Source organism: Schistocerca cancellata, chromosome 7, assembly GCF_023864275.1.
Source record: "Schistocerca cancellata isolate TAMUIC-IGC-003103 chromosome 7, iqSchCanc2.1, whole genome shotgun sequence".
Taxonomy (NCBI): domain Eukaryota; kingdom Metazoa; phylum Arthropoda; class Insecta; order Orthoptera; family Acrididae; genus Schistocerca; species Schistocerca cancellata.
The window spans coordinates 183,710,547-183,734,847 of NC_064632.1; the positions used below are offsets into that span (position 1 = coordinate 183,710,547).

General features: G+C 42.2%; 1 protein-coding gene across 1 annotated transcript in view; it reads left to right on the plus strand.

Moving 5' to 3' along the window:
- LOC126092395 (acetylcholine receptor subunit alpha-L1-like) overlaps positions 1-24,301 on the plus strand; it is a 219,912-nt gene that overhangs the window by 95,676 nt on the left and 99,935 nt on the right. The window contains exon 3 of the mRNA XM_049907967.1: positions 757-801. Coding sequence (XP_049763924.1) covers positions 757-801 — 45 coding nt within the window. The remainder of the gene's footprint in view (positions 1-756; positions 802-24,301) is intronic.

Consider the following 24,301-nt stretch of genomic DNA (forward strand, 5'->3'; position numbering starts at 1 on the left):
AGTTGGTTTAATGTGGACATAAGTGTGGATGGAGCCATCTGAGAGGTGGAATCAACATTCAGGAAGGTGGCAAGCTGGGTTGAGAAGGATCAGGTGAAGCATATGGGAGAGAAGATGTTGAGTTTGTGAACAAATGACGATAGCGTATCTTGGCCCTATGTCCAGATCATGAAGATATCATCAATGAATCTGAACCAGACTAGGGGTTGGGAGTTTTGAGAGGCCAAGAAGGTATACGGAGGCAGCATCAACAGTGATGGGTAGGGATCCAGGAAGGAAAGAGGTGGGGGAGGCAGAGAGTCATTGAAGGACAGGGTTACTATCTTTAATATGGGAGGCTATGTTTCAGGTAATTGGTTGGTGGTGTTAGTTAACAACAGTGGAAATTCTTTCAGTGGGAGTTCAATATCCAGCTACAATGGGTCAGCCAGGATTGTTGGGGTTGTGGATTTTGGGGAGCATGTAGAAGGTGGGTGTTTGGGGTGTCGTTGGGGTCAGGAGGAAGATGGACTTGGGAGTGAGCTTCTGGGAAGGGCCTGCAGATTTCAGCACAGATTACTGTGAAAGCTAGCAAGTTTTCTTTCGTTTTTGCATGTGCATTTTGACTAATCAACACTTCTGGTTTTTGGAGCATGGTCTCTATTATTACAGTTTTTAATGTCATTGTTATTTCTTGTGTAGGTCAGACGCATAGGGGAACTAGTTAATAGCGCCTTGGGTTACGACAACTTGCTAAAGTAGGCTTTTATGTTTCAGGATGAGTTAAAATCAGTGATGACAGTATATGGCTGGATGAGAATGGTATGTATGATTAAAATCTGTCATGCTTGATGAACCAGATTTGACAAGCTGAACTGATTTCCTCACTTCAAATATTTACGATATGTGACAGATGTGATTGATAAGATTGTAAAGATGAAATAATGAAAATATTTCAGCCTAAGGGAGATACACTTAGTATCTGATTTATATTGATCTTCATTAATATAATAAATGATACTTAACATTACTGATAATCATGAGATATATTTAGTATCTGATTTATAAATGTTCACTTCAATTGTTGTAATAAATAATTTCTGCAGCATTGATCATCATGAGAGATGCTTTATATTAATGAATGTTCTTCTCTGTTATTACTGTTATTTCCTATTGGGATGGCATTGGGTTCTGTGTCAGAATTGTAGATTGAAAAAAACATACACCAGTTAAATGTTTAATATAACTATATACTTAACTTGTTACAATGATTCCACTGAATGTCGTGATATAAATTCAGATAGTAGTGTGGAGTATGCACAGGTAATGCCACTAACAAGTCCTATTTGAACATTAGTCACTATCTGGTAACAATCAGAGGCTTGAGTCATTTACCCTTGTACTCACATCTATATCTTGACTAAGCTACTTTTAATTAAACTGAAGTGTGAAGATTCTGGAGACTCAAATACTGTAACTGGAATGCTGAGTCCAAAAAACTGGAGCCCAAACAGTAGAGACTGGAGGTTCCCTGTGGAGGCTGCTTATTAGTGTGATGCTTTGAGCTGGCAGTGTCAATCCAAGGGGGTATGTCCCTCACGCAGCTGGCAGTTGGAGGAAGCAGCTGCTCATGGCTGGCTCTCATGGTGATCTCCATAATTACTATTGACAACTTTGTATAGTGGAATGATGCAGCCTGTGTGATACTGATTGCTGATGATATCACATTCCTCTCCCCCCCACCCACCACCACTCCCATCCCTCCACAAACCATGAGAATGAATGAATGAATGAGAACAATGGAAAAGTGAGGGGGGGAGTAATAGAGGTCTGCCTACAAGTGTCACTGAGGAGGCAGGAAATGGAGCTGTGTCCAACGAATCACTCCTGCTCGCACCCCAACATTCACCCTGAGGATGCCTGGCAGTAATGGGTGAGAAACCAGATGTAGGGTACACACACATGGACAGCAGCTGAGGCTCTCCCATGCCTGATGAAGCATCAGCAATTGGTGAGTCCTCAGAGTCAGGTAGAAAGGCAGACCGGCGAAGACAGCCGAACCTCAATGTCATGTGCTGTGGGTACCATGGTGACATCAGTGCCACCACGTTGACCACCATTGTTTTCTCATCTGGCTGGATGGCTGGGAGGGTGAGGGCAGCTGAGGTGGTGAGATCTGTTGTGGATTATATCTGGAACTGAGAAACTATGGGCAGGATCATGTCGGCAACAAGTGCAAATTTGATTTTGATGCTGCTTATGCACACCAGAGGGAACCTGAATCATGTAGAGAGAGCTACCAACAACTTTGACAATGATGCCTCAGTTTCAGCATCTGCAACCACCAAACAGTCTCATTAACATTAAATTTAGTGCACTGCAGGACCACAGCTGACCACGCCAGATGCAGAAGATGCAGTATTGTTCTGTGGTAGTGTCCCTGCAGGAATTTTCCCAGGTGATGTGCCATTACCTTACTGAGAAAGGCAGGCTGCCAACAAGGTCACTAATACCTGCTCCCAACTGTGGGGGGCACGTAGTCTGTTCATTTGCTGCTTAAAAGTACAGACAAAGCCTTCTGCTTCTCTGTTCAACTGTTTATGGAATGGTACATTAGTAAGATATTGAATTCTGTTAGCATCACAAAACTTTTTAAACTCACCAGAGGTGAACTGGGGTCCGTTGTCAGGGAGAATCGCTTCCAGTAGACCTCCTATACAAAAACTGGAGTTGAGGACTTGATGGGGTGTGATGATATTGTGCGCTGTGTAGATAACACAAAAGGGAATTTGCTGAAAGAGTCAACAACCATCAATCAGCGAATATTCCAAAATGGACCTGCAAGGTTTATATGAAGTCTTTGCCATTGGGTGTTCAGTTTGAGCCCCTCAAAAAACTTTTGGTGTCAAACAGCTTGATGCTCCACACATACCTGGCAACTAGCAGTCATTTGTTCTATTTGTGGAGCCATCCTGACCCATGTGCAGTGGCGTCAGGAGAGTTGTTTGGTTCACACCGTGCCTCAATGACCTTCGTCCAGCAATAGGGGAATTTCTCTCTGTAACGATTGTGGAATTAGCACATGTGAATGATCAGACTCTGTGTGGATCAAGATGACACCCTGTTGAACCAACAGATCATGACAGTGTGCAAAGTAGTGCTGAACCAGAGAGCTGAAAATTGCCTTGACCAGGTGTGGCCATCCAGTGTGAATGTTCTTTAATAAGACTTGTAGCTAATGATCTGCAGTCGTTGCTTGGGCAGTTCACTGATGCATAATGCAGAATCCTTGCAGAATTTTGAATCGTGTGTGTCCATATAAAAACTAGAATCCGAATAATCATTCCTGACAGACAAACAAGAAAAGGTGTCCATATTGGGGTGCTTGGTGGTTGGTCTGTATATGATCTCATACTGATAGTTCAACAGAATTAAAGACTAACATTGCAACTTCTGTGCATGGTGGGAATGGGTAGTGTGGGCTAAAAAATGATGTTGAAGGCTTGTAGTCTGCTACTAGATAGTTTTCACCTGTACAGATACTTGTGAAACTTATTCACTCAGTAAATAATTGCAAGTGATTCTTTCTCTAGCTGTGAATAATTGCACTGAGCCTTATTTAATAGTGTGAATGCAAATGTGGTAGTGTTGTCTGAAGCTTCCATCTTGTGTGAAAGAACTGTCCCAATTCCATGTGAGGAAGTGTCATTTGATAAGATGACAGGCTTAGTTGGATCAGACTGCTTCAAACAAGTGTCACTCAATGATGATGGGACAGTCTTCCAACAAAGTTGGTGGAATGGTCCAACAATTTAGGCCAAATTTGGGACAAACCCAATATAATAAATGAGCTTCCCTAACACTGTTTGCAGTTCACTCATATTACAGGTCTTTGTGAGCTGATGGATTGCTTTGAGATGGACTTGTGTTGGGTGAAAAGCCTGAGCATTGATCACCTGTCCTAAGTACTTGATTTCTGTTTTAAAAAGGCACACTTGTCCTTGTTGCCTTTCCATCTGACAGCAGAAAGTGCTGGAAGGAGACTCCTCAATTTTTCTAAATGCTTATCGGGGGAGTGACCAAAACCCTCAGTTTCATCTAAATAATTAGAAGATAAGGGTACACAAGCAGTCGGCTGTTCCAGGTAACTCTGGAATATGGCCATTGCTGAAGCACTAGCAAAGGACAGATGCAGAAACTTGAACAAGTCCAGAAGGTTGTTGATGACAAAGAAACAATGTGACTGCTCATCCAAAGGAATTTGGAGATAGGCATCTGGCAAATCAGTTTTAGAAAAGAAGCGGCCAGCTCTTAGTCTATCAAATGGCTCTGAGCACTATGCGACTGAACTTCTGAGGTCATCAGTTGCCTAGAACTTAGAACTAATTAAACCTAACTAACCTAAGGACATCACACACATCCATGCCCGAGGCAGGATTCTAACCTGCGACCGTAGCGGTTGCTCGGCCCCAGACTGTAGCGCCTAGAACCGCATGGCCACTCCGGCCAGCCCTAGTCTGTCAGTTAGGTCTTCTGACCAAGGCAAATGATAAGAATCAACAAGTATCTGAGGGTTAACCCAGCCTTAAAGTCAGCACACAACCACAGTTTTCCAGAAGATTTGGTATCACCAATGGAAATGCCCACTGACTAGATGGTATGAGGATAATGATGCCTTGGTCCTGCCATTTTTTCAACCCTTGAACAACTTTTTGCCTAATAGCTTGAGAGATGGGCCAAAATAATCTAGGTTGCATATTGTCATCAGTATGATACACACCTTAAAATGTGATGCTTTGTCTAAACTGTCCTCAAACAGATTGCTAAACTCATCATGTAATGTGAAAACATGGTCTTAAGGAACAAAAGAATTTTTTTTAAATGCAAGATAGTAAAAGAGACCCTCTCTTAGAAATGTTCCAGAATGTGGCAGGCAAACTACAGACTCCAAGATCTGGGATATCCTGTCCATTGTACACAGAAATAACTGCTTCAACTTATGGAGTTTGGGCTGACCCAGCCACTCATAAGTACATCTGTTCAGAATCGTAACTGATGTTCCCATGTCTAATAGCATGCACATGTCTCGACTGAGAATATTCCATGTAACAAACAACTTATTCACTTTCCTTTAGCTAGGTAAAGAATTGTGAGAGTGTGACATGGATTTTGACTAAGTCTGGACTTCCTTGTGAATGTGAACTGCCTTGGACAGTACAATATTGAAATTCATTCTATGACACTTTGAGGAAGGCGCCACGTCTTTGTTTTGTCTATTCTTTTGTAAGTAGGCAGATTGAATGCAGCCGTGCTTACCACAATGGAAACACTACACATCATAGCAGGAACACGTCTGCCACTTGCATGCCTTGAAACACTGGGGACATGACTTTGCACCTCATGCCTGCCACTTGCCAATTTGCTGTTGTTTACTCATGTAATGTGGCATTGTCTATTCCATATGGCAGTAGTACACATGATCTGAACACACAAGCTGTTTACTGTCACTTCTCGTATGCACTATAAAAATATGTGGTGATTCAAAATCAACTGCAGCACTGTCCAGAGTGTCTTGTGACTCCACTCAATCTAGCTCTTGTTTTCATTCTGTATCTGAAAACTTCAAAAATTGATTCCTAATGCAAGTGTCTGAAATGTTCTGAGTAACTGCATCACACAACTTAGCATCACTGTAATATTTGCCACAGTCACAATGAAATTTGCACTGCCTAATTAGGCCCTATATGTTTCTTACCTAATGTTTATCAGTTTGGTTAGGCTCTGTAAGCTGTCTAAAAAATTTATATGAGCAGCTGCCATACTCAGTTGTTCATCAAAATATTTGTCTAAAGTAGCAAGTAATTCCTTGTACTGAACACTTTCAGGGAGGGTGGTAGAAAACAGTTTGCATGCAAGACAGTATCCATTGATGCCTACTGACAACAAACAAATATGGATGTCTGTCCATACTTTGAATCTGATGAGCTGAGAAGTGGACATCAAGCTGCACCCTGTATTCAGACCATTCCTCTTGCTGAGCACTGAACAGTCAGAGCTGTGGCACACAGGCAGGCATTGCTTGTTGTGGCAGTGTTTGGGCAGCAGAGAATTCTGCCTTCATATTACTGTGGAATTGCAGTAACTTATTCATGCCTTCCATGAGCTGAGCCTACAACTGAATGATTTGATGTAGGGACATGTCTGGTGATGCAGTAGCCATGATTTACAACACAGTGAAAAAAAGTCACAAATGGCAAAAATAAATTGGCCTCTGAAAAAATTTGAAACACACGCACATTAATAGGTAATTGGTGGTGGTAAGCACAGTCTCCGAAAGAGCTCATGGTGCTGATCCAATGGGGCTTGTCTCTCAGGCAGTTGATGGTTCCAGTAAGCGGTTGGCTGTGGCTGCCTCTCATGGTAATCTGCATAACCACCATTGCTGACTTCGTATAGTGGAATGATCCCCCCTGCATGGTATCGGTTGCTGATGATACCACAGTTGTAATAAATGATAGTATTGCACATCAACTTAACAGTTATTGAAACTGTGAAAGTATTATCTGCTTATTTTACACAGAATTACATTTAACAAGCAGAACATTTTCTAACATAGTGTAATAGTGAACCAGGCCAGTTCTCAGACAAGAATGTAAGCATTTTAAGGGCAATTCTGTGCAGGTGAGGTATCTAAATGTGGTTTACAGACTATTTCACAATTTCAGTTCAATCTGCATCTCTTAGAGAAGTGGATGACAAGAGCTCGGTTATGGAAAATTGATGTGCCATTCAGTCTACATCAATCTCTCCTCTCTGTGAATCACTATAATTTAGGCAGTTGAGGATAGTTTTTATTATTTTATGCTTTAAGACTTCTTCTCATTTTACTGAAGGATAGAATATATGAGGGCATGCTGAGCAGTAATGCCTCTGAATTTCTTGTATGAAAATTCTTTTATTAGAAAATAAAACTAACTTTTTTAATGTTCTGCATCATTATACTTCTTGTCTGCATATTTATTTCTCGACATAGTCACCGTGCAATGAACATATTTCTCCTAATGAGAGACTAATATGTTGATACTTACACTATAGAATCTTGGACTTCGTTGATGAAGCCACAACCTCAGCTCTGCTTGCACCACTCCATCACTATCAAAGTTAAGTCCTCGAGGGTGGTAGTGTAAGAAAAAGCTAAAAATTGGTTAGAGCTAAGTCAGAACTGTAAGGAGGATGATCCATGACAGTGAACTCAAGATTGTTACAGATGTCACAGCACTCATGTGTGATCTGGCATTGTCATGCTACAGGAGAGGGTGCTCTATATGTGTATGAACTCTTGATTCAAGCTGCCAGTTTTTCAGGGGTCTTGCAGTATGTTGCAGAGTTTATGGTGGTGCCTTTAGGCACAAATTCCAAATGCACCACACCTTGAACGTTCCAGAACAGTGTGAGCTTCACTTTGCCTGCTGAAAACATTATCCTGAACTTTTTTGGTGTCAGTGATCCTTTCTGGTGAAACTCTATTTATGCTGTCTTGTTTTCGGGTTAAAAATGCGGAACCCATCCTTCATCTCCTCTCACAATGTTGTCAAGCAACCCATCACATTCATGCACAAAACACAAAAGAAATTGTTGACATATGTCCAGTCTCCACTGTTCCATGTCAGGAGTGAGAACTCAAGGCACACACTGAGAACACAGTTTTCTGAATTACAGTTCTGCAATGATATCTTTACATGCTTTCATGATATGCCACACTTACCTGAGGGCTGTGTCTGTTTCACCTGACAGTTTTCTCTGATGAGTTCATCTAACTGATTCTGATGAGAATTCTTCCGGGTTGTATGGCCGTGGTCCATGGAACTTTTCTATCACTGAAGTTTCGTCCAAGGCTATGTTGGACACCTTTAGAGGTGCTCCTGGTTGTGCTAAGTCTTGCCGACTGATGAGTCAGACACCGAAGAGTGGCCTAAATACCGTGTAAAGTGGGCGTGGTCTAGATTTCACATGATGGCAGAGATAAACCTTGTCAAAGATAAAATATAACTATCGATCATAGTATGTCAAAGATAAAAACTTCTCATCGATTCTGTAGTGCCACTGTCCATATATCACTGAGTTTCATGGCTTCTTCTTTTTGGTTAAAATTATCCCCATGTTTATATATTTTGATGGCTTCTCTATATAGTCATGGATAATAGTTCGACAAAGTACATAAAACTTCAGTTTCCGAAAATTTCGCTATGTGATCACCTGACTGAAGAGCATGTCCCGCCACAGCTGACTTGTTTGTTTTCCCTAGTTGACAAAGACTTTTATGTTCCTTCATCTGTGTATTCATATTTATCTTTGTAGTTCCAATGTAGACCTTACCATACGTACACGGAATCTTCTATACACCACTTGCAGACAGAGGGGGACATTTATTCTTAATAGAACGAACTGCTTGGCCTATTTTCTTAGTTGGTCTGAAAATCGGTCAAACATTATGTTTCCGTAAAATCTTGTCGATTTGATCCGTTACTTTTTTGATGAAGGGTAAAGAAACAGCGTTCTTCCATCGCTGTGTTCTATCATTGTCCTTAGGCCTCCTGTTATTTGGTCGCAAAACTCTATTTATTTCCTTACTATAGTACCCATTCTTCTCAAAAGCCTGCTTTAGATGTTTTAACTCTGCGTCCAGGTATTCCGGCATACAAATCCTTTTAGCTCTGTCCACTAGACTTTTAATTACACCTCTTTTCTATTGTGGATGATGACTGGAATCCTTATGCAAGTATGTCAGTATGTGTAACCTTCTGAAAGACATTATATTTCAAGCTGCCATCAGTCTGTCTCATAACGAAGACATCCAAGAAGGATATTGCATTGCCTTTCTCCATTTCCATGGTAAACTGGATTTTAAGATTTATACTTATTTAAATAATAAAATAATTCCTGTAAAGCTTTTTGCCATGTGACCAAACCACAAATGTATCATCCACATATCGATACCATCCACATGGTTTCTTATTTGCTTTTTACATGGAAAAATTTGAACAATTAGCTCTGGAGTCAGTGGCCATTACTGAGTGGAGCTGCACATGGCAATGGCTTGTCTGTTCAAGGACTGCACAGAGTAGATGCAGGTAAGGCTGTCCAAATGGAACTGGCTTGCTAACAAATGGCATCTGCTTAAGTAAAAGCCAGACTGATGGTTACCTACTCCACCCCCTGGTGGACATGTGGTCAACAGGGGCAAAACAGTTCCACAACTGTAGCACCACTAGTGGCAATGCAAGCGATGTACACCAGCTAGTGTTGTGATGCTGACAGTGAACACCTGTTGGTAGGTAAAGTGGTCCACCTTGGTTTTATTGCTGTGTAATAGCCATCCTAGGAGAAGCATGGGGATATTGCCCCCAATGGGAGTGATGGTGAAGCCATGGTGTAGAGACTGGCATTGACAGTGGTGTCCCCACGCATGAGGCACCTTGAGTCATTGTAGTTGACACCCATGAGTGTGGGTGACTTCAATGGCTGTCTCCCAGTCCCTGTAGCCGAGGTCATGAAGAGCCCTTTAGCGATGCTGCAGCCGTCCTGGATGATGACACGAATGCTGAGGTTGGTCCAGATGGGTATCATTCGGAGTGAATCTGAAGAAAGAACAGCTACAAAATCTGTGTCACTGAAGATTGAACCTTCTCCCAGATACTGTGGATGGAGGTACTTCCTGGTGTGGGCCAGTATTTGTGTTTGAATTTCTAAGAGTGAATAATCGAAAAACTGGGAAGTTCTGCCAGTAGCTTTTGTAGTATATCCGTGCAAGCAATAGTAGCAACCCTGTGTGCAGCAATGGGTTCTTGTGGTCAACCACACTGACACGAGCCTGAGGAGTCTTGAGAGGTTGACTGTGTAGATGTGTTCCAAGGCATGGGCCATTGGATGGAGTTCTAAATTGTGCCAATTCTTCTCCCTGAAAACATTGCAAGTCATGAGACATGTATCTGTGATGGCAAGAGACACTGTTGAAAATGGAAGACCAAGATGTGCATCATAATTCCTGAGAGTGAAAACTTCGCCACTGAGGTGAGTAGCAGAAGTTTGTGGCAGGTCCGAAGGTGACTATGAGGAAAGAGTGTTTGTTGAAGTAGCAAGTGTAGGTACCTGGTCCTGTGCTAATGACATGGTGCAAGGGCTAAGAGAACCACTGTCAAAGAAGCATCACCTGCATCCACAGCTTTGTGAAGCACTTGCTCTGAACCCAGAATCACATAGTGCATCATTGTATCACAATTTGAATCTGCACCACTATCTGTGAATGTATCATTGTCACCACTCAGCGCTGAAGTCGTGGGGATACAGAGTAGTCCTGAGAGATGCCCAACACTGTGATGCTGTGCCGCTGTGGGAGGCTAAAAGAGATTGAATTGCAACACTTGGGCATCGATTGGTCCACATCTCGAATACTGTAGAGCCAAAAAAGACTGGTGATTGTGATATCTTCAATGGAGATGTGGGCAGAACACTGCTCACAGACAGGAGTGATGGCATTACCAAGAGTGTTATTCCCTGCTGTCGAAAACCTGTGGGGCAAAAGCTCACTGATACATGACAGATGGTCAGCTGATTGTTCAGATAATGGAATTATGTTGGCAGCGAACAGATTGGAGGATTCCACAGAGTTTGTGTGTACACCAGGCATGAATTCATTGACTATCCCATGTGATAACTGTAGGCAAATTGTTAACTGCTGTAGAAAATGAATCATTACAATTCTCGGGTAAAACCTCCTGTAAGTAACTGGTTCCCTGAAATGTTGGCAAAATGGAAATGTAATGTTCTGGACATGACATGCTTGCTCATATGTTATTGGGGACCTTTAGATTGATTGCACCCAAAGGGTAGGAGTAGATACTGGCCTTGTGGCAACATAATTGTTTCAGGCTTTGAGTTTGTTTACAGGTCGGATGGACTGGCAGAGAGTCGTGTAACATTGTAGATGATGTCATGGGTTGTTTATTGTGCACAGTAGTACTGAAAACATTAAGCAAAGCGTAGTAGGCATTTAGTTGATTCTTCAACAGAGTGTATATTAGTTTACTTGGCTCCAGACCCGGGTTAAACAGCTGAAGAAGTCGAAATACTTTAGCTCCAGAATAAGCAAGTAGAAAAGCTTGATTTCATATGGTACCTTACTGTTAGAGGCCACAAAGTGCTGTTCTAATCTTGTGATTAGGCTGGCCATGGCTCCAATTCCTCACTGAAATCTGAAAATGGCATGGAGGGGGGGAAGGGGGGGGGGTCATCCTCATGCAGTAAAGGGCAATGTCTGGGTAGTACACCATCTTCAAACAAGTTCCTTTTCTTGTTGAAGTTACAACAGCCTCATCACCTTCAAATCTTGGGACAACACCTGTATTCAAATTCTCCTTGTCTCCCTTATATGTTGTGCCCATAGTGCTAGCAAACTGAAATAATTCACAGTTCTCCAAGCTACACTATAAATTTTTGCTTTTCCCATGTTGTCATAATACATTCTGGGTGACGGCTGAAATTTTGTGACCTGTAGGTATGGTTGTTTTCAAGTGTGCTAAACTCTAACTGCAGGAGAGTAATGTCAATGATGTAGTACAATGCTGACATCTGGAATTAGAAAAGTTCCTTCAGCCTGTAGGCATGAACCATAAGATATTTATTTCTTTTTAGGGAGATTACAAAACTGGGTCCCTTCATTCACATTACCGTGTACAGACCTCACCATTGGGTATCTAGTTTACACGATCTACCTCATTGTATGCTCTAAGCAAACAATAGAACTGTATCATCAAAATACACTCCTGGAAATTGAAATAAGAACACCGTGAATTCATTGTCCCAGGAAGGGGAAACTTTATTGACACATTCCTGGGGTCAGATACATCACATGATCACACTGACAGAACCACAGGCACATAGACACAGGCAACAGAGCATGCACAATGTCGGCACTAGTGCAGTGTATATCCATCTTTCGCAGCAATGCAGGCTGCTATTCTCCCATGGAGACGATCGTAGAGATGCTGGATGTAGTCCTGTGGAACGGCTTGCCATGCCATTTCCACCTGGCACCTCAGTTGGACCAGCGTTCGTGCTGGACGTGCAGACCGCGTGAGATGACGCTTCATCCAGTCCCAAACATGCTCAATGGGGGACAGATCCGGAGATCTTGCTGGCCAGGGTAGTTGACTTACACCTTCTAGAGCACGTTGGGTGGCACGGGATACATGCGGACGTGCATTGTCCTGTTGGAACAGCAAGTTCCCTTGCCGGTCTAGGAATGGTAGAACGATGGGTTCGATGACGGTTTGGATGTACCGTGCACTATTCAGTGTCCCCTCGACGATCACCAGTGGTGTACGGCCAGTGCAGGAGATCGCTCCCCACACCATGATGCCGGGCGTTGGCCCTGTGTGCCTCGGTCGTATGCAGTCCTGATTGTGGCGCTCACCTGCACGGCGCCAAACACGCATACGACCATCATTGGCACCAAGGCAGAAGCGACTCTCATCGCTGAAGACGACACGTCTCCATTCGTCCCTCCATTCACGCCTGTCGCGACACCACTGGAGGCGGGCTGCACGATGTTGGGGCGTGAGCGGAAGACGGCCTAACGGTGTGCGGGACCGTAGCCCAGCTTCATGGAGATGGTTGCGAATGGTCCTCGCCGATACCCCAGGAGCAACAGTGTCCCTAATTTGCTGGGAAGTGGCGGTGCGGTCCCCTACGGCACTGCGTAGGATCCTACGGTCTTGGCGTGCATCCGTGCGTCGCTGCGGTCCGGTCCCAGGTCGACGGGCACGTGCACCTTCCGCCGACCACTGGCGACAACATCGATGTACTGTGGAGACCTCACGCCCCACGTGTTGAGCAATTCGGCGGTACGTCCACCCGGCCTCCCGCATGCCCACTATACGCCCTCGCTCAAAGTCCGTCAACTGCACATACGGTTCACGTCCATGCTGTCGCGGCATGCTACCAGTGTTAAAGACTGCGATGGAGCTCCGTATGCCACGGCAAACTGGCTGACACTGACAGCGGCGGTGCACAAATGCTGCGCAGCTAGCGCCATTCGACGGCCAACACCGCAGTTCCTGGTGTGTCCGCTGTGCCGTGCGTGTGATCATTGCTTGTACAGCCCTCTCGCAGTGTCCGGAGCAAGTATGGTGGGTCTGACACACCGGTGTCAATGTGTTCTTTTTTCCATTTCCAGGAGTGTAGAATGGATTATGTGTTTTATCATAATGCTTCTTGTTCTTTATCTTGCATTATGTATTCTTTCCTCTCCGACATTGGTGCATCTCTTGCATCCACACTTTCAGTTCTCCCATATAATCATTAAAATTATAATAAGCCTCACCAGATTCTTCTGTAGTATCCCTGGAATGTTGTATACACTAAAAAGAATAATTCTATTTAATTGTATGGATAAAAAATCTACTCACCAAGCGGCAGCAGAACACATACATAAAAGACTGTTGTGGTTGGAAAGCTTTTGGAGCCAGTGACTCCTTCTTCAGGCAGAAGGGTTGAAGGGGAAGGAAGAAAGGTGAAGGAAAAGGACTTGACAGGTCTAGAAAGAGGGGTAGATTTTGGGAAAATCACCCAGTACCATGGGTCAGGGGAGACTTGCCATACGGGATGAGAAGGGAAGACATTCTCAGAAGGATTCTCATCCCATACGGTAAGTCTTCCCTGACCCGTGGTTCTGGGTGACTTTCCCAAAATCTACCCCTTTTCCTAGACCTCTCAAGTTCTTTTCCTTCACCCTTCTTCCCTCCCCTTCAATGCTTCTGCCTAAGAAGGAGCCACTGGCTCCAAAAGCTTGCCAATCACAACAGACTTTTATGTGTATGTTCTGCTGCCACTTGGTGAGTAGATTTTTTATCTATCCAATTAAATAATTTTGTCAATAATTGATTGTTTTCATTGTTATAAAAAGAATAATTTGTATGGCATATATCCTGTTGTGCTGTGCGGTGTTGTATTGTACACAAAATCGACATACAGAAGCTACTTGTCCCAGTCTGTTTGCAGTCTGTTTATGCAATGTTGAAACATTTCTGTTAACATGTGATTAAACGCAGCCAAAACCTCTCAGACAAACAGAAGCTAAACGATGTCAAAGTTAGCGTAAGGAGGGCTATGCGTGAAGCGTTCAGTGAATTCGAAAGTAAAATACTAGGTACCGACTTGACAGAAAATCCTAGGAAGTTCTGGTCTTACGTTAAATCAGTAAGTGGCTCGAAACATCATGTCCAGACACTCTGGGACGATGATGGCATTGAAACAGAGGATGACAAGCGTAAAGCTGAAATACTAAACACCTTTTTCCAAAGCTGTTTCACAGAGGAAGACCGCACTGCAGTTCCTTCTCTAAATCCTCGCACCAACGAAAAAATGGCTGACATTGAAATAAGTGTCCAAGGAATAGAAAAGCAACTGGAATCACTCAACAGAGGAAAGTCCACTGGACCTGACGGGATACCAATTCGATTCTACACAGAGTACGCGAAAGAACTTGCCCCCCTTCTAACAGCCGTGTACCGCAAGTCTCTAGAGGAACAGAAGGTTCCAAATGATTGGAAAAGAGCACAGGTAGTCCCAGTCTTCAAGAAGGGTCGTCGAGCAGATGCGCAAAACTATAGACCTATCTCTCTGACGTCGATCTGTTGTAGAATTTTAGAACATGTCTTTTGCTCGAGTATCATGTCGTTTTTGGAAACTCAGAATCTACTATGTAGGAATCAACATGGATTCCGGAAACAGCGATCGTGTGAAACCCAACTCGCATTATTTGTTCATGAAACCCAGAAAATATTAGATACAGGCTCCCAGGTAGATGCCATTTTCCTTGACTTCCGGAAGGCGTTCGATACAGTTCCGCACTGTCGTCTGATAAACAAAGTAAGAGCCTACGGAATATCAGACCAGCTGTGTGGCTGGATTGAAGAGTTTTTAGCAAACAGAACACAGCATGTTGTTCTCAATGGAGAGACATCTACAGACGTTAAAGTAACCTCTGGCGTGCCACAGGGGAGTGTTATGGGACCATTGCTTTTCACAATATATATAAATGACCTAGTAGATAGTGTCGGAAGTTCCATGCGGCTTTTCGCGGATGATGCTGTAGTATACAGAGAAGTTGCAGCATTAGAAAATTGTAGCGAAATGCAGGAAGATCTGCAGCGGATAGGCACTTGGTGCAGGGAGTGGCAACTGACCCTTAACATAGACAAATGTAATGTATTGCGAATACATAGAAAGAAGGATCCTTTATTGTATGATTATATGATAGCGGAACAAACACTGGTAGCAGTTACTTCTGTAAAATATCTGGGAGTATGCGTGCGGAACGATTTGAAGTGGAATGATCATATAAAATTAATTGTTGGTAAGGCGGGTACCAGGTTGAGATTCATTGGGAGAGTCCTTAGAAAATGTAGTCCATCAACAAAGGAGGTGGCTTACAAAACACTCGTTCGACCTATACTTGAGTATTGCTCATCAGTGTGGGATCCGTACCAGATCGGGTTGACGGAGGAGATAGAGAAGATCCAAAGAAGAGCGGCGCGTTTCGTCACAGGGTTATTTGGTAACCGTGATAGCGTTACGGAGATGTTTAACAAACTCAAGTGGCAGACTCTGCAAGAGAGGCGCTCTGCATCGCGGTGTAGCTTGCTCGCCAGGTTTCGAGAGGGTGCGTTTCTGGATGAGGTATCGAATATATTGCTTCCCCCTACTTATACCTCCCGAGGAGATCACGAATGTAAAATTAGAGAGATTAGAGCGCGCACAGAGGCTTTCAGACAGTCGTTCTTCCCGCGAACAATACGCGACTGGAACAGGAAAGGGAGATAATGACAGTGGCACGTAAAGTGCCCTCCGCCACACACCGTTGGGTGGCTTGCGGAGTATAAATGTAGATGTGAACCTTTCTCATGCTCTGTTTATTTGAGGATGTTAGCTGGTAGATTGTATTTTCTCAATATGCAACAATTTGCACATTGTTTTCATGGTTTCACTTATAAAATTGCTTCCTGCCTCATTCAGTATTACTGATGGTATTCTGTACCTACCAAATCAATATGACACTTCTCGTGTTTGGGAATTTTAAAGATCTCTAGAGGCATTTTTGTGTGTTTCCTAGTGAGTTTGTTCTTCTGGCAGCTTTCACATTTCTTGATATAATCTTCTATATCCTTTTTAATTCTGCTCCATAGTCAGTACTTTTTTTTTTATTCATTCATTAATTCTTCCTGTACTTTGGTGTCTTTTAACTGGAGAATCATGATTTTGTTGTAGTATCACAGCTTTTTTTGTCCCCATTAATTTCTTCCACTGTCTTGGCTTAGCTGCCTTGTGTTCTGTGTCCTTGGAGGATGGATGTCCCATCTGCTCATGTATGTCAACCATCTTGCTGTCTTCACCTGCCTGTGAGTCACTCACCTATGCATTGGGTTACTCTTCTGCCACTACCACCTCATGACCTAGGCTGTTGTCACTTTCCAGTCATGTGCCAGCCTCCCTGGCCTCTCACTCATGAGACTGCATCAGCAATTTGATTTTGTTTGCTGCTTTTATGTGTTACCTGGTCATATCCCTCCAGCTTTAATCTAAATATCATTAATCTGGATGATGGGTCTAATATGCTGTCTCCCCATGTGAGGGGTTTGTGGTCAGTACATATCAGAAACTTTCTGCCAAATACATATGGCCTAAAGTATGTGGCTACCATCTTCCTCGCAATAGTACTGTACCCCCATTCTGCTTTATTCAGTGTCCTCAAGACATATGCGACAAGTAGGTCACTTCTGATCTTTCCCTGACTTAAGATGACCCCAACAAAAATCTGGCTAACACCCTTGGTGATTGTGAAGTCCTTTTTCAGTGTCTGGGTACGGCAGTATCAGTGGACTGGTCACCTTCTCTTTCAAGTGCTGAAAAGCATTTTCTTGCTCAACCACCAGGGTGTAAGGAACTTCTTTCTTTAATAATTCATGTAAAGCTTTACAATTTTATTGATGTTACTTATAAAATGCCTATAGTATATGACGATACCTGGATAAGCCTTCAGTTGCTTCCTTGCTTTAGGCTGTCGATACTCTTTGATCACTTTGACCTTCTGTCGTGTCTGGCCTCAATCCCTTGGCTGATAGGATATGACTCAAATGGAACACTTCTTTTTGCAAAACTTCAGATTTGTCCACCTGTAGCTTTAGAATGTGGAATCTAAGCCTATCAAACAATTCTACAGGGTGTCCATAAAGTCTGGGAACACTTTCAATTATTTATTGCTCAAGAACCAAACATTGTACATATATTGTACACTGTCATTTTGAGGAGAAACTCTGAAAGATTTTTTTCATGTATACTGCCACAGCATAGTTTGGTAATTTGCCGATAGTCAGCGCTAGTCACAAACATGGCGAATTCAGGTGCGGAGCAAGCTTTCTCTTTGTTGGAGTTCGGCAAAAGCAAGAGTGCTACAGTTGTTCAATGCTGAATCTGGGGTACAAAGCACCCAAACGACTGCATTGAATTTGAGCGTGATTCCCCAGAGGTAAATGTTTCTTGTGCCTTGTCATGTCGAAAACTGTACGAGCCATTCTTCTTTATCGAGAGCACTGTCACTGGATATTCCGACTTGGACATGTTGCAGCAATGGCTGATGCCTCAAATGCAATTGGACTCTCTGTTCATCTTTCAGCAGGATGGGGCTCCACCCCATTTTCATAATGAAGTTCGTGGATACCTCAATACGTAGCTACCGCATCAATGGATTGGCCGTGCTGTAGTAGGGGACAGCTGTTTCATGAAATGGCCTCCCCGATCACCAGATCTCACTCCATGTGACTTTTTTCTGTGGTGACACATTAAAGATCTGGTGTATGTACCACCTCTACCATGTGATGTAGCAGACCTCCGGGAGAGAATACGGGAAGGGACTGCCACAGTCGACAATGCCATGCTGGGATGGGTATGATAAGAATTTGATTACCATATTGACATCTGCCAGGTCACTCATGGTTCGCACATCAAAGTTTGTAAAGAAAAACTTTCAGAGTTTCTCTTCAAAATGCAATATGTATGACATCTGTACAATGTTTAGTTTTTGTGCAATAAATAATTGAAAGTGTTTCTGGACTTTATGTACACCCTGTAGTAGTTGCACATTATGTTCCTTTGAGGAAGAGCCAAAAATCACCATGTCATACTAGTAGATAAATAATTTGTCACTTTGTACCCCTATCAAAATATAATTCATCAATTTCTCAAATGTACTTGGAGCTCTTTAAAGACCCAAGGGCATTTGTTTGTATTTATAATGCTCATATGCAATAAGGAAGCTATCTTTTCCCAACCCTCTTCATCTAATAAGATCTACTAATAGCCTTCTGCTAAGTCAAAGATCAAAAAGTATTTTGCCTTTCATAGAACACCAAGAATTTCACCTATCCTCGGCAATGGATAAACTGAATTTAGGGAGATTCCATTCAGTTGCATGTAGTCAGTGACTATATCCCATTTTGACTTTCCATTGGCGTCCATCTTTTTTGGAAGCATTATCAACGGAAACTTTCAACCACTTATGCTTGGTACTATGATGTCATGTTCTAACATTTTTTAAATCTCTTGCTGCAGCATATCCTTTTGTGCTTTCAGTATCCTGTAGAGTCACGAACAAATCACTCTACCTTCAACCTCCAGTAGTAACTTGATTTCGTGCCTGATGCTATCTGTATATAACTTGTCTCCTGACAAATCAAAAACATTACTATTCATGTTGCATAGCTCAATAACTGTGTCTTTTTCTTCCACATCCATATGACTCGCACAGATATTCTCTTTCAGCATACTTATTTGATCTTTCAACTGTGGTTTATCTTTATTAAAGTGATTTACTTTGAACAAGTCCCACTCTGGTACTGTTTTTGCTATCAGCAGTGGGAATTCTACTGATACGCTCTCATCTGTAGTGGTAAGCACACTCATTATGCATTCTCCTGAGTCCACTTTTCCCAGTGCCTCAGGTAAATAGATGTCCTTGGTGACCTCCTATTTTGAAATGATAGTCTCTCTTATTCTATTTGCCTCTGTTTTTAACCTGAATACCTGTTCTTCTTAAGGGCCTTCTTTACAATAGCTTGTGTCCCTATAACTTCTTTCCAGCAATCCTAGTTTTCTTTTCTTGCTATTGGTTGACAGTTTGGCTCCTGTCACTACTGATCTTTACCTTTGTACATACCTTTGCTCCACAACTGAGCCCATTACAAAACAGCCTTCTCCTTTCTGTGCATATACTGTCCAGAGCTCACTGTCTTGCTCCAATTTTATTAATCTATGTGCCTATGTCTCTGCATCTCAGCCTGTTTCGAAAGAGTCTTATCTTTCTCTTATGAGCACTGTTCAGAGTTCTCACTCTTGCTTCATCTTTGTTTTGATCCATTCCCCATGGATACACAGGCCCTTGGTAGTATAATTAATTATGAGTCCATATTCCTTAAATAAGTCTCTACCCACCAGTCAAATGGAAGATCTACAGCTTTCCTGATTATGTGGAAGCAATGCCTCACTTACATTCTGCTTCTCATCTGCAATCTGAAGATTAAAGCTTCCTCAGTCTTTGCAATCATATTAGCAATTTCCTGAATCCTAATTCCTTCAATGATTTATACCTCCCAACATCCTTTAAGCTGCTTCTTCAAACTAGGCCTATTTGCAATCCCCCCCTCCAATCCATGTGAAATCTCATGTCATTCACTCCAGTTTTCTAAATATTCATTCTGTTTTCACAATTGACTGTTAATATCCTTCCAGCCAAGGCATAAGGCAACTGCTTTCTTACACCCTTACTTGGTTTCTCTGCCTTTCATTTTTCCTCTGAGCTTGCCATTCACACACCGTGCAGTCTCTTGTGTAGTGACCGGTTTGTTTGCATGTAAAACATGTTAAAGTGGCACGGGCCACTGTGCCTGGGTAAGTTATGCTGTGAACATCTTACTGCATGTATTCCTGCTGTTTCCCTGCAATTTCCAAGGAACACGGTGAGACCAATGTTGTCCGTCTTCACTGGCACTCTTGTACTCTCTCCTCCATTTCCTGGTACAACCCACCCTACCATTCTTACTCTTTTATCAGCATGACAGTCTCTTGAAATGTGCACTGGTTTACCATATGCAAAATAGTCCATTACTTCCTTTTTGTTTCTTGGTGCCACAATGCCACTTTGAGTACTTATTTTCTCTCTGGCTGTGACTATTGTGCCCTTTCTTCCATCAGAGTGACCTCTATAGCCTCTGCTAATGGTTTTTGTTCAACGTGCACATGCACTATGGTCTTAATCCTAGTGTTGAAAACCCCTTGGATAAACACCACCACTCTGCTTAACTTCCGGATGAGTATCAGGCTACCTTCTAACACTGGCTTTCACATGGTACCTCTGAAAGCTTCTCTAAAGAAGTTCTGCATTGCATCCAGCTGCAAGCCTCACTATGCTTTGCTTTCTCATGTTCTTGTGAACTCACAAACATTTTGCATGCCTAGTAATCAAGTGTTCTTTTGCTGGCATAGTTTTCTACAACAATGGCATATACATTTCACAAAGAGGAACTTGAATCTCTTACTAACATGTTTCATGTGCTGAGCCAACTATTTTAGCAGAATGTCATGCTGCTCTGGATTTATGAGTTCAAATGCAATATTTTAGTTGTCAAGGAACTCATTTAGAGTATTCTTAGTGTCATCAAACGGTTTCGGTATTAATTTGAATGCTTCCGACAAACTAACAAACTGCCTACTGGGTGTCTCTTGTGCTCCAGTGCCATTGCATGAAACACAATCCCTGTCTTGTGGTGTGGCTGCTAAGGTGTTCCACTCATCACCTGAAATCGTACTGCTACCGCTGTTTGCTGCCATGTGCCATCATTTACAGAGCTTCCTCTGTGTCCTTATGCTGCTGTTGGGTGCTGCCTCTGCACATCGTCTTTGTTCTTGCACTGCCATCCACCACTGCTGCTGCTCCAACCCTGACCAGCGTTTAGGATGACTGCCTTGACCCGTAGGTACTGCCCATCTGCAGCTGCTCACTCTGGCCTCATCTTCTATTTTCTCCAGGTGCTCTCCTGCCATCCCTCTATCTTGCTCTCTAGGCTCTCTTGCACTCCTGACTGCCATTGACCCGCATATTTGTTGTTGCAAAGATTTTCAAAGCCATTCCATCTTTTTGTTTGATGCTGGATTGAGTAGATTTGATGTTTCAAAGAATGGTGACCTATCCCAATAATTTGTAGCATGTAGTTATTGTTTCTTCAAACAGCAGACAGCCCTTGGTAATCCGTAACCAATGTCACACACCTAGCACCACAAAATAAAGTTACGTCACATCCAGCAAGCAGCCTAGGCATCTTCACCAAAGAATATGAAGCAAATACCCAGAACCAAAAACAACTGCTGACTTGAGTTACTTAGAAATACATATCCTCGGTGTAGCAAAGCAGCTTAAATCACTTAATAAAGGCAAGGACTCAGGTCCTGATTGTAGACCAGTCAGGTTCCTCTCAGAGTATGCTCATGCGATAAGTCGATATTTAGCAATCATTTACAACCAGTTGCTCATTGAAAGGTCCATATCTAAAGACTGGAAAGTTGCGCAGGCCACACTCATATCCGTGAAAGGAAATAGGAGTAATCTGCTGGATTATAGACCTGCATCACTAACATTGATTTGTAGTAGGGTTTTGTAACACTATGAGTTATCTTAAAGAAAACGCTTTATTGAAGAACAGCCAAAACAGATTCAGAAAATATTATTCTTGTGAAGCACTTCTAGTTCTTTATTCTCACAAAGTAATGAGTGCTATTAACAGGGGATTCAAACTGATTCCATATTTTTAGATTTCCAGAAGGCTTTTTATTCCATACCTCACAAGCAACTTCTAATAAAATTGCATGCCTATGGTCTATTGTCTCAGTTGGGTGACTGGATTTGTGATTTCCAGTCAGAATGGTCAAAGTTTGTAGTCATTGCCAGAAACTCACTGAGTGAAAGAGAAGCAATAACTGGCATTCCCCAAGGAAGTTTCCTGATCTACATAAACAATTTAGGAGACAATGTCAGTAGCACTCTTATATTGTTTTCAAATGATGCCTTCATTTACCATCAAATAAATTATCAATACAAATTACAAACAAGCTAGACAAGACGTCTGCATGGTGTGAAAAGTGGCAGTTGACTCTAACTAATTAAAAGTGTGAAGTCGTCCTCAAGAGTACCAAAAGGAATCTGCTAAATTTTGATTACACAACAAATCACACAAATATAAAGACTAGGAACTACAATTACAAATAACAGAATTTGAAATAGTCACACAGTGGGTAAATTAAGCCAAAGACTGTGATTTATTGGCTGAATACTGAGAAAATGTAACAGATCTACGAAAGAGACTGCCTATACTATGCTTGATGTCCTCTTCTTGAGTATTGCTGTGCAGTGTGGTACCCGCATAAGATAGGATTAATGGAAGACATTAAAAAACTGCACTGAATGGCAGCTTGTTTCATACTATCACAAAACAGGGTAGAGAGCACCGTGGGTATGATATGTGAGTTGGGGTGGCAGTCATTTAGAGAAAGGTGTTTTTCGTTGTGGCTGGATCTTCTCATGAAAGTTCGATCACTAACTTTCTCCTCAGAGTGTGAAAACATTTTGTTGGTGCCCACCTACATAGGGAGGAATGATCAACATAAAAAGGAAAAATAAATTAGAGCTCACATAGAAAGATTTAAGTGTTTGTTTTTCCCACATGTTGTCTGAGAGTGGAACAGCAGAGAAGTGTCTTGAAGATAGTTCAATGAACCCTCTTCCATGCACTTGACAGTGAATTGCAGAATCATGATGTAGATGTAGATATAATGAGGGAGGTCTGTTCAGTTGGTGTTGGCTAACCAGATGTTTCCAGGTATTTTGGTACTTGGTTGGGAACAACAACAACAACAATCTTTACTGCTTGTCTGAATGAACTGAATGAATGTGAGTACACTACTTCTATCTGTGTTAACTGTGGAGTTCTCCTGAATTCTAACTGCTTAACTGACTCATGGGCAGTGTACTTTGCCTTACATTTTCTCATGGGGGCCACACCTTTCTGCCCAGCCATTGCCAGTGGCATCACCTCAAGTGAGCTCACTTATGATCATATGTTGTCAGGCTCCACACAACGAGTGCCCTGCCATGCCCCGTGGTATCCTCATTTGAGTCCACGTGAGTTCCACGATGACATCCAACAGTGCCCCAGACAATGCATTTCCTGCGGTATCTTCTTTGTATTCTCAAGCTAGATTGTTTGTCCTGTCTTCTGCTCATTTACCTTTTAGAAATTTCATTGTTCACGTTCAGAACACCCCTTTCAATCCCTTTGGTATGTCTGTAGTGATTATTGCCCTTTCTGAAGATGCTGTTTGTTCCCTGGATTTTTTAATTCATACACTGGATCTTTTTATTTAGGTAGCATGAAGAACAGTTACCAGCAAGCTCTTTGATACCACAATTTTTTATTGTGTTGCTATATTGCAGGTTATGTTCCAGTGGAAAACTTCTCTAACATAGTATTGTGACATTACATATCTTAGCTTTCCTGCAAAGATGTTTGGTTGCCACAACTTTAAGAACAACGTTATGGATCTAGTTGTAGTTTCTAGACAGGTTGATCAGTTGCTCGCCATTCCTGTTGGTTCTCTTATGAGCTGGTACTTCCTGACATTAATTTTGAACCTCGTCTCCATCCCATCCTGGGTAATGAGGTCCACACTTGTGGACAATTTTATGATGTTTAGTAAATGCGTCCATTTTTTCTTTTCATTCACTCTTGAGGTTTTCTAGTTTTCCAAAATCCTTGCCATTCATGTAATAGGTGGGAGCAGGGAAGTTAACACTTTTATAAGCTTTGCATAATGTCATCAAGGGTGCCCATTCCTATGGGCGAGGCATATTCTTGTGTATGTTAACTGCAGCTCACAGTACAGTGTAGTTTTCAGTTTTACTGTGCTTTTGAACTGAATACTTAAACAATAAGTATTTTTATAAATATTTGATAGTTACTGTGGAATTCTTATTTCCACAGCCATGGAATACTAAATTGCAATATTACCACTGTTCTGTCTCCTTATGGTACTTTTTACAGTCTCATGGTCAGAGTGAGAATGCTTTTCATTCTATAATATATTATTAGCAGTCATTAAATGTTTACCACTTTTGTTTAGCGACTGCATTATTTTAAAAAGCACAGTGTCTATTACTGTT